Raw genomic sequence first — 11654 nt, forward strand, 5'->3', positions numbered from 1 at the left:
CTGTTTCTGAAGAGTTCCTGTTCCTGGATGGTGTGTCTGCTGCTTTTCTTCTATCACACGCACAGCTAAAACAACAAAAGCATGCAGGCTTGTGCGGGCGTACACACACGCACTCAACCACACCTCCGCTTCTGTCCGCATCCACACACATCCCCATCAATAACACCACATGCTGAAAAGATGTTGTCAACAACCTGCAGCTCTGTCGCTTCTTCTTGTGTCTTCCTCCTACGATCGCTGAAGCAGTATTAAAATGTTTTCATTAATGAAGATGACTCAAAGATGATTCAACTGAAGTGTTCTGCTTTTTGCAACAGAAATGCACACACTGTATGGATGTAAATACACTAAGTAAACATGAAAAAATGACTGTGGAAGATGCAGCACTTGTTTTCAATAAAGGGATGCCATTTAAAGTCATGCCTCGACTTGTTGTCTGTGGTCCAGATGGGAATAATAAGGTCAAACATGACTTTTCACTGCTTTTTATGGCTTTGTAAAACATGCACATTCCATAATGTTGGAGAACATTGTTCTAAATTAAAATATTAACAACTCATAAGTTGCATCCTCATAATCAAAACATCTGCAGATGATGTTTTTGAACAGGGTGATGTTGACTTTGAAACAAGTAGATTTACTGTTGCTTTTTTTAAAAAAATGGTTGACAGAAAAAGCAAAACAGATCCCTACAAATTCATCTGAAAATGCTTGTTTGCATGAGTGTTCACTATCTTCAATAAGAGAAACAGCTGGTGCAGGCGGCATTTTTACTAATCATTGCAGACAGACTTAGCGGCTCTGTTTCATTCCAAGCTTCCAGTAAGCCGTGGCAATGACCCACTACCACAGAACTCTCATAATTCCTTAAATGGCGATCATCTGTGTGGAGTGAAGAAAGTTTGAATAGATCAATTTCTCTGGAGACATTTAGTTTTAAAAGCATTATGTCAAAACTGGAAATGCATAAGTTGAATTAAGAACATCAATTATGGCAGCATTCGATTTAGATAGATTCTTTATGACATTTATTAGAAGGGAGTCATTGTGAAATTCATTCGTGTAAAAACACTCAAAGCAACTTCTTAAAGTCGGTCTAACTTTATAAGTCATTAGATCCTATATTTGAGTAAAATTACAATGTACAGTACAAATACAACATTGTAAAAATACTCCGTAACAAGCAAAAGTCCTTCATGAAAACTACCAAAGTATTAGCAACAAAATGTAGTTAACATATTAATCCAAAAGTAGTCATTAGATTATTAATGGTAAACATCAGTGTGTCAGCAGCATGTTGCTGTAGATGGAGCTAGTTTGAACTACTTTATATAGAATTTTCTAAACAGGGATATTAGATAAATCTGAGGGGTTGTGGGATAATTCGTGGGAGAGGAAAGAAGAGAAAGAAACTACATACATACATGAAACTGTTTTCAGTTTGTAGACTTTTTTAATGTTTGATTTTTGTTTAGATATTGCATCATTCAAAAATGTTGTTAAATTAAACCATATGAGAAGCTTAGAGGAAAAGAAATCATGATTTTGGGTGGCTGTGGCTCAGGTGGTAGCGAGTCGGTCAATAATCGGAAGGTTGGCGGTTCAATTTGGTCCTGTAATCTGTGTCATGGTCATTGTGTCCTTGGGCAAGACACTTCACCCACCTTCCCTGGTGTGAATGCGTAGGATTGTTTGAGGTGGTGGTCGGAGGGGCCACAGCCACGCCTCTGTTAGTCTGCCCCTGGACAGCTGTGGCTACATCGTAGCTTGCCACCACTGGAATGAATGGTTGTGAATGAATAATTGACAGTGTAAAACGTCTTTGATTGTCTAGAAAAGCACTATATAAAACCGATCAATTATTAATAATAATTTTTATGATTTAATGTAGCTCTTAACAACTCATAGACATCTGAAATATGAACTTGACTACACTCTGCTGTTTGTAAGATGTCAGAAGCCAAAAAGCTCGGAAACCACTGATACAATGTGAAACAATGTGTTGTAGTTGAAACGCTTGTATATTTTCCATTGAGTAAACTCCTTATCTTAAAAGTAACAATAATTGTCACATAGATGTAGTGGAGTAGAAAGTACAATATTTCTGTCTGAAATGTAGAGAAATGAAAGTGTAAAGTAGCATAAAGTGGAAATGCTCAACATGTACTTCAGAACTCTTTTTAGGTACAGTACTTAAGCAAATGTACTTTGTTACTGTCCAGCATGGTAAGTTGTCGGTATCAAACAGACATGTATAGATTAGATCAACTTATCATTTTAAGTCAATATGGTTCAAGCTATAGGAACTCTTGTTTTTAAGTTCTAAAATGGTCTGAAAATAAATATTAAAAAGACATTTTAAGTTCATTTAATAAGAAATTAGCAAACCCCATATATTTGCACAAAATAAATCAGGGCTTATTTGACTTAATTCCTTCATGATGCTTTACAGTGGACTAATAAACTACTTGTAATCTAATTAGATTGTGTGATTAATGTTTGATCTTATGGAATCCCAGTATGGTCCACAATGAATATGTTCATAATCACATTTTTCTAGACTGTCACCTGTTACTGCTTGATTTATTACAAACAAGATTCAGTTTGTCTGTTTCAGTTGCCAAAAAAAATGATGTTCACACTGACACTACAGAAAGGTACCAACTAGATCTCCACAACTTTTCTCTTACTATTTTTGTCCTTCATGTGACATGCTTATGGTTTGCAATGTTTTCTGATGAGTTGGTAAACGCCCTCAGCAGAGTCATCTGATACTAGACTGGACTGAATTTTGACAGATTATTCCCCCAGGCGGTTAAATTCCTTGTTTGCGTGTACAAACTTGGCCAAAAAAAATTATTCTGAATTGTCATTTTTGACCCTCAGCGGGATCCGTAGTTTGTCATAACACAACCATGGCCGCCTCCACAGGAAGCAAGAAGGGACCTGAACTTTCTAAAGCTGAGTACCTAAAGCGTTATTTATCCGCAGACGACGACTCCAAGAAATCAAAAAAGAAGATAAAAAAGAAACGACAGACTGTTCCTGAGAGAGGGTGAGTCTATAGGAGCATTTAAGTCGAGCTGTTTTATGCGTGCGTGCGTATCTGTTAGCCGCTTAGCTAATTTATCGTCGCTCACTGATCGGTATGAGTGAAAAGCTTTTCAACGAATTAACTCACGTTTGCTTCTCTTATACAAGACTCAAAATTGTAGACGATGACATCGACTGGAGACAGATGGTCACCGAGCAGGTGGAGGTTGAAGAGGATGAAGAAGAAGCTCCAGTGGTAAGCACTAAGCTAACGTTAGCTAGCAGGCTATCCTAAATCCATTCATTCACTTAAGATGATCAACCCGCTGACTTGTTTAGGAACATCTTAAATAAAGCCCCGTGTGTTTAACTTGTATACATGTATTTTATTTTTTTTTTTTCTTTATTTCGGTGGTTTTTTTTTTGGTTTTTCCGTTTAAATTCCGTTTGAGGCCTTTTTTTGTTTGTTTCTTCCGGTTAATTTTGGAAATTTTCCTTTTAAAAAATTTACTGACTGCTTTGGTTGAGATGGGAGTGAAATGAATAAAGCATTTGTTGTCATTAGTATTATTTATGACTTTTACCTTTACATATATTAATACACAATAAACTGTGTGAAAATCTTAGAGATCGTTTTCTCAAACTTGCAGTGGCATGCAAGGGTTAGAAAATGTCTATATTCAAGGTTAAATAAAGTTAAAACAGAAGTAGCAAATCTCAATAGTTAAAAAGCTGGATTTAGCTAACCAAAAATAATTGATTATGCTGATGCTGTTGAGCTGCCAATCCATTAATTTACCTTTTATTTTAGATCTGAATGAGATGTTGTTCATTTTGAACTGCAAAAATGTACCCCTTCATTTGCAACACTGCTTATGATGCTATAACAGACTCAGCACTTTCAAAGGGATAACTACCCCAGAGTAGATCTTTGCACAAAATCCATGATGGTTGCCTAATTCATTTTGTTATATCACATATGCTCACTGTTAAGACTTCATCTCTTGCTGTCTAATCAGATTGCTGAGGTGATAGATGATCGACCGGAAGAAGTGAAACAGCTGGAAGCCTTTAGAACAAGCCACAGGTGGAAAGTAATTGGAGGTAATTATGGAAGAAGCAGAGAGAATCTGTCTGTGTTAAACAAGATTGTTTATTTACTTTACGTGTTGTCTCCTGATAGCTGATGAAGATGAGAACATAGAGGAGGGGAATGAAGGGGAGCATCAACATACAGAGCCTGTGGCATCAAGCAGAAGTCGCCATGACTCGCCAGAGCTGTCATCAAAGAGAAGGAGACCTGATTCTCCTGTCAGGAAGACCCGACATGACTCACCTGACACATCTCCACCGAGGAGAAATCGCCACGACTCTCCAGACGTATCTCCCCCCAGAAGAAGTCGCCACGACTCTCCAGACGTATCTCCTCCCAGAAGAAGTCGCCACGACTCTCCAGACGTATCTCCTCCCAGAAAAAGTCGCCACGACTCTCCAGACATATCTCCTCCTAGGAGAGGACGCCATGATTCTCCGGACTTGTCCCCTCCAAGGCAACATTCAGGAAAGTCAGGAAAGGTGCGAAGTAAAGGTGAGGGATGCATGTAATTTCTTTTGTGAACTGTAGTGTCTTTTTGCTTTGGGCAAGTTAGCATAAGCAAAAATACATCAACCAGAAGGCCATCCAGCTTACATTAACATAATTGTTTATAGAAATCTATGAAAAATGCCTTAATTTGATATGAAAGCTCAAACAGAAACATGATCTCCAGTATCTATTTCAAGTTTTTCTTAAGTCATTAAGAGAGGACTCTTGTTTTGAAGGCCTAATTTGGATAATAATCCTCTTTATCATGATTAATGCTATAAAAACTCCTGACTCTTGTACAGTCCATCAGGCTGAATGTCACAAAACAAAGGTGCTTTTGTTTGGAAAATGTATTTATACAAACGCTTCATTAAACAGTTAGTTTTTCTTTGTCAGATTCATCTCCGTCCGGAAGAAAGCCAAGCTCGTCATTATCAAGTAGAAAACGTTCACCCGATTCTCGTCGGTCACCACTGGCTAAGAGGGCTCAGAATAGGCACAATTCAGACTCAGATCCGTCACCCCCAAGGAGAAAGACTCTGAAGAGAGAAGCTTCAGACTCTGACCAGTCTCCTCCAAGGAGGCGCTCAAAAACAGGACGAGGCTCTGATTCAGACCAATCTCCACCCAGGAGGCGACCGCGGAGTGGAAAGGACTCGGATGGAGACTTGTCACCACCTCGTAGACATGGCCAATCACATGTAAGTACACTGTGTTGGCTCAAAGGCTAATATGAAATCTGATTTACATCAGTTTGCTGAGTGTGTTAATTGTTGTTTTATGTTTTTCTTCAGAGCCAGAGGATGCTTTCTGGAGGGAAGGCAGGCTTGGTTTCTGTAGATGTTTTAAGGAAAGAGCAGGAAGAAAACCGCCGCAGAGAAAGACACAATCAACCGCTTGAAGGTTGGCTCAGATTTTCTTTAAGATACTTTTCTGTCACATTGATGCTCACAGGATTTTGCATCTCAAGCCAGTGTGTAGTAGATTTTACTTACTGTGACATACTTAGTTCTTGTCAACTGAAATGATAATGCCTTAACTGAAATGACATTTTAATCCATTTGTCTGTTATGCCTAGATGAATCTCGCAATGCCGAGACGGTGTTTCGAGACAAAAGTGGCAAAAGGAGGGATTTGGATTCAGAGAGAGAGGAACAGAAGAGGAAAGCTGGAGAAAAAGCAGCAAAGGATGAGAAATATGCTCAGTGGGGAAAAGGGTATGCCTTTCGTAATCATTTCACAAATCACAGAAAGATAGAGTGTGACTGTCATGTAGAAGGATTAAAATTAAATGTGTTGTATGCTTTAATGATTAAAGTCAAACTGTGTGCATAGGTTGGCCCAGGGCCAGATGCATCAGCAGAAACTTGAGGATGCAGTGATTGAAGCACAGAAGCCGCTGGCACGTCACTATGACGATGAGGATCTGGACCGCATGTTGAGAGAGCAGGAAAGAGAAGGGGATCCTATGGCTGCAATGCTCAGGCGGAAGAAGGAGCGCAACCCGAAAGCACAAGGTTGGAAGCATTACTATACTTATTTCATTTTGTTTCTTAAAGTTAGTTAATCAGTCTGAGGTTAACCTCTTAATACTGAAATCTGAGCCAAGATGGCAGCATCACAAGTTTTGTTCTTTCTGAGGTGACTAATGCAAAATATTTTTGTTTTTTTGTTTGTAGCAAAACCTCGATATAACGGCCCTGCCCCACCTCCAAACAGGTTCAATATTCTACCAGGCTATCGCTGGGATGGAGTTGACAGGTATGGTCCATGTGTCAGTGGCAGAGAAAAACTAAATAGCATGGGTCTGCAGTGGCATGAATGTGGCCTTCTTTTGAAATAAATTAATCAGATTGTTATTCATGCTATTCAGGTACATTTCATACAATTGCATAATTAATTATACAATATTCGCAATCACGGTTTTGACTGAAATGGCCCTGATTGAGTCCTTTATATTTGCAGTGTTGCATCAAATCAAAGCTGGAGTTTAGACTGTGATTGCAGAAGTAATAGCCATGTTTTTTTATTTTGTGTCTCTCAGGTCAAATGGTTTTGAGCAGAAACGCTACACGCGGATATCCGATAAAAAAGCTGTCCAGGAGGAAGCTTACAAATGGAGCGTGGAGGACATGTAATGGCACTGGAAACAGACTGCTCATCCCCTATAGAATTTCTGTACTTTTAAAACAACTGCAGATTTGAAAAATCCAGTCAACAGAACTTACCTTTTCAAATAGCATAAGTTTGATACAGACATCAGATTAAACTGTACATAGCAGTGAATTGGCATCTTGTTAATGCTGCGCTATCTTTGTAATAACTGAGTCATTGTAAAGCCAAAACAGATGTGGTTTCCATTCTTTTATTAAATAGTGTTTTTGTACAGTTTTGTGCCAAGAGTGTTCATATACCTCAGTGGAGTTTAGATGAATATGTTGGACGTTGACAGATTAATATGATTCCATAGTGTTGAGCTAATGTTTACGAAACCAAATATAGATTTTGAAGGTGTTGTTTGTTTTTTGTTTAGTACCATTTAAGGGCTCGGGCGCCCCTATAGCTCACCTAGTTGAGTGGGGGACCCATGAATAGGGGCTATAGTTCCCCGATGCAGCAGACGTGGGTTTGACTCCTGCTCACGACCCTTTGCTGCAGGTCACAATGGGGCATTTAAGCATCTGAACACTGTAAGTTGGTGGAGGCCAAAGAGTATTGGATTTAGATTCTTCTGGTGGCCAGAAAACAAACACAATGCAAAATTTATGATAATGGTGTCACTGATTAAACCAAGCCATCATCTCTAAATAATTACTATAGATTTTGCTGATATAGTAGATACAAATTTATGCTGTAGGAAATATCTGTGGACCATATAAAATGCCTTGCAAATAAAAATAAGTCAACACTGTAAATCAGATCAGATTGCTCAGACAATGAGATCATTTACATTTACACAATAGGTAGGCTTCCCTCAGTGGGTATTTTTTGTCTGACTGCTTTTACAAAGATCAAGATTGAACTTTGATTTTGCGTTTACGTTTGTCGCCAGTATAAATGATGGTTTCTATGAAAGAAGTCACATCTCTGTGACAACTTAGCAAACTCCATCAGTTGATGAAACTCATGGTTTAAAAACAAAGGTCAGGAATAAATCTCCATAGTGTTGAGTTTGGGTTAATGAATTAAATCATATGATAACGTTGTATTTGAGATAGTAAATGTATGCATACATTTTTTATTTCTCATTCTGCAAAGCTTTATTTGTATTTATGTTTAAATTTGTAAGGCCAAAGTATACTTCAAAATACACAAATTAGTGTGTGCATGCTTGCGCAAAGAAGGAGATTTCAATGTGATCACTTAAGTCTTAGTGAATCATTTATTGTTAATTCAAATTAGCATGCTTATCGAAACATTACAAACTACACACCTGCCTTTATTCATGCACAGCTATAATTAAGTACAAGTATTTTGAGGCCGCTGATCTCCTGCAGCTGTACTTCAGTGAGGAACCTTTCAAATGTGACAGATACGAGCTTGTTTCTCTACGGAATGTTTTTGTTGATGCACGCGGGGATCATTTGAAGGCGTAGAAACATTTCATCGGCACCAACGTGGTTCTGTTGCTAATTACGGGCTAATGTAAAGAAATAGCTGCCTCGGAGATTATTGCTGTCGACTGCTGTGACTGAACTCTGGGTAAAATGGTTGACTGGAACCCGATAGCGAAGGTGTACGACCCGCTGAAAGCTGGCAGCATCGACGGCACGGACGTGGAGCCCCATGACCGGGCGGTGTGGAGGGCTATGAGTGCCCGATACAAACCCAACAAAGGTGTTGTGGGAGACCCGCTGCTCACCCTGTTTGTGTCCCGTTTGAGCCCGCACACAACCGAAGAGAAACTGCACCAAGTGTTCTCCAAGTACGGAGTCATCCAGCGGCTCCGGCTGGTGCGGGACATCGTGACGGGCTTCTCCAAAGGATACGCCTTCATTGAGTACAAAGAGGAGCGGTCCGTGGTCCGGGCCCGGCGGGACGCCAACAAGCTGGTGGTGGACCAGCACGAAGTGTTTGTGGATTTTGAGCAGGAGAGGACACTTAAAGGGTGGGTGCCGCGGCGGCTTGGTGGCGGACTGGGAGGGAAGAAAGAGTCCGGACAGCTGCGGTTCGGCGGCAGGGACAGGCCTTTCCGGAAACCCATTAACCTCGGAGTCGGACCGGTGCAGGAATGGGGAGGCGGGGGAGGCAGAGACAGGGAGTGGGACAGACAAGGGGCGAGAGGCAGGGAGGACCGGGACCGACACAGAGAGGCGGAGTGGGGCAGCAGAGGGAGGAGAGATGACCGGGACAGAGGCAGAGAGAGGGACGACCGCAGACACGGAGACAGGAGCAGGCACCGGGACCGGAGATGAAGCACAGCGGGGAGAAATCCAGCTGTACTGATCTCACCAGGGTCAAAGGAAGTCTGGCACATGTTTAATGTCCAGTCCAGCTGCCTGGAATCGGGACGGTGAAGGAGAGTGTGCCTATACACTGGACTGTTCTGTTCTGAAAATAGAGAACTGGGCTGTGGAGACAACACTCATCTTTATTACAGATGACCTTGTGTGGTGTAATGTCACTGGTCTGGGTGTGGATTGTCTAGTTTACTGGATGATGTCATCTGTTAGCTGTCATCCTCAGCTGGTGTTCTTGAACATTTCAGCATTTCTCAGGGAACTAGCAGAAACTGAGCTGTAAAAACTACTACAATTCAGTATATTAAAAAAAATGTGTGCTGTTTACAACAATGATAGACTTTTTTTTTTTTTAAGCATTGAAGTTATCAAGCCCAGTTAAGCTTAGAGTTAGTAAAAAAAACTCTGTAATCTGCAATTACATGGATAAAGTTGCCATTATTTTTTTAAACATGCACCCATAAAGGACCTCTAAATGAGACTGAATCTGTTTCTGTCTTTGTGAGAAAGAAAATTTGGTCCTGTTTTCTGAAATGCCATGCATACATGTTCATCAGTGTGCTAAGGCAGGCAGTTTAACAATGTAGCCTCTGTATGACGTCTATGTTTCTGTTGATGAAGCTTTTTGGTAATAAGCCATTCATAAGGTTTTATGCAGAACTAGTTCTATATGTGAGGGAAAGAAAGCAAATAAACCAAAAATAATTTTAACAAAACACTGTCATCTTCCTTGTTAATAGCTGAAAAGTTATATTTAAAAAAATAAAAAATCCTCAAAACTATTTTTCTTTTGTTGGATTTTGTTGTTGGTTTAAGATAATTCCAAACTTTTTCATGCTGCGGATACAATGAAAACAGTACAAAATCTGTTTTGGTGAATATTTTAATGTGTTTACTTTGATTTCAAACTCATCGATCTCTGTGTATGTAGTCATTGTGTCTGTGTCTAAGGTTGAGTCTCGGCTCAGCTGTCTAATTACCGGTCCTGCCCATTGAAACAGATCAGCTTTCAGTTATGAGTCACTGGGTGGATTATTTTCTCGCAAGCTGTCCGCAAGTATGTCTAAATGTCTGAAGTCATCAATATAAAACATTAAAGGTCTGGATTTAGCGGTAGTTCATTAAGTGCTTTCCAGTGACTCCATGCGCTCAGCATCCTGCTGAGTGTGCTCTTATAATCGGTCCATGAGCTCATCAGATTGACCTGCTGCTGCGAAATTCATCACCTGTTGCTGAAAAGAACTGGTTCACTTTAACACTGATGCAACAGAGAGCCTAAAAACAACCAAAGAATTAACATCTAACTTCTGTTTCACTCCAGATATGAAAGAACTGAGGAGAAAGTCAGGTATTAGAGAGCTGTTTTTAAGATGAGACAATGGAAATGACATTAACAAACACACATAAGTCAGAAAAGCCCCCAAAACTGGCTTGTTTTTTGACGTTTTTATATATTATGTATATTAGGACATGGCACAAGAGTTTTGACAAGATGTGACTATCTTGTCAAACACAAGCTGATTGTTTATGTACTGAATGTTACAGACTCATGTTTGGTTGTCCAGACAAAGCCACTCTCGGCCTGGCAGCTTCCCTGGGATTCATGATGGGCCAGCCGGGGTAAGTCTCTCTTTGGACTGTGCTAAACTCGATCCTGTGAATCAGAACACACAGACACACAGATGAGCTGCTCTCTACATGAGGCTGTACAACACTGTGACCGTGACTCTCACCTGAAGGCGTGGTTGATGCCGATGTTGTCAGGCTGTGGGAGGGCAGGCGTTCGCCTCCTGCGGCAGGAGGATGGAGGAGGGAAATCCTTCTGATACTGAGACTGCATGTCTCTTGTACCGGGTTCATTTTTCACTGCTGCTGACTTTGTGTGATCATCTTCTCGCTCGTCATCTCCTCGTTCCCTGCTGCTGCTGCTGTTTCCTCTTCTTGTTTGTCGTGAAGATGCGGGATGAGAATGGTGGGACTCCTGCTGGGTGTTCTGGGCGATTTGGTTTCCTGATGGGTAATAATAATCTTGTTAAAGGTCTCAGCAAATAAAATATCCAATTCAACACCTCATCTTTCTTTCTATGGAGACAGCATCTGGAAAAATATATCAAAACCCAAATTTTAACTGTTACTGCTAAAAGACTCTGTGGCACTTTTCCACCTCTTTAAGTCTTTTCCTGTCCTAATCAAAGGTTTGATGCTAAATGTTTTTCCATATTAAAAGGCAGTGCCTAATATGTTATTTTATGTAACTTTATTTAATTGTAAGCCTTGAGAGAATCATCCTTTCTCAGTATCATTCAGCTATAAATCTAAAGTTTGATATGAGTCTTCTTTAATTGCAATAAAGGCTCCTTTAAATAATAATGAAAAAAAGACTGTCATACCATTCTAATTACAGGCCTGTATTGTCTTATTTTAGTAGCAATTTTGGCCATTCACATTAAGGCTACTAAAGGCTGCATAGTTCAGTCAGTATCTCACTGGCAATAATTAAAAATGTATTTTGTAAAATCCATCTTTGTTAAACTTTTTTTTAGTCTGCAAGTAGTAGCAGTTTTAACCTTATATGG

General features: G+C 40.0%; 2 protein-coding genes across 2 annotated transcripts; both read left to right on the top strand.

The window, feature by feature from the left end:
• The first annotated feature begins 2910 nt into the window (after nt 1-2910).
• Nucleotides 2911-7006, top strand: bud13 (BUD13 homolog). The gene is made up of 10 exons (XM_008278764.1): nt 2911-3055; nt 3202-3289; nt 4053-4137; nt 4217-4621; nt 5015-5319; nt 5413-5521; nt 5697-5835; nt 5954-6135; nt 6298-6379; nt 6663-7006. The coding sequence occupies exons 1-10, from the start codon at nt 2916-2918 to the stop codon at nt 6754-6756; spliced, it is 1629 nt and encodes a 542-aa protein (XP_008276986.1). The 5' UTR covers nt 2911-2915; the 3' UTR covers nt 6757-7006.
• Nucleotides 7007-8152: 1146 nt separating this feature from the next.
• Nucleotides 8153-9794, top strand: snrnp35 (small nuclear ribonucleoprotein 35 (U11/U12)). Its single transcript, XM_008278765.1, has one exon. It carries the CDS (start codon nt 8326-8328, stop codon nt 9031-9033), a length of 708 nt encoding a protein of 235 aa, XP_008276987.1. The 5' UTR covers nt 8153-8325; the 3' UTR covers nt 9034-9794.
• The last annotated feature ends 1860 nt before the right edge of the window (nt 9795-11654 follow it).

The sequence above is a fragment of the Stegastes partitus genome, unplaced genomic scaffold (genome assembly GCF_000690725.1).
Source record: "Stegastes partitus isolate 25-593 unplaced genomic scaffold, Stegastes_partitus-1.0.2 Scaffold132, whole genome shotgun sequence".
NCBI lineage: Eukaryota > Metazoa > Chordata > Actinopteri > Pomacentridae > Stegastes > Stegastes partitus.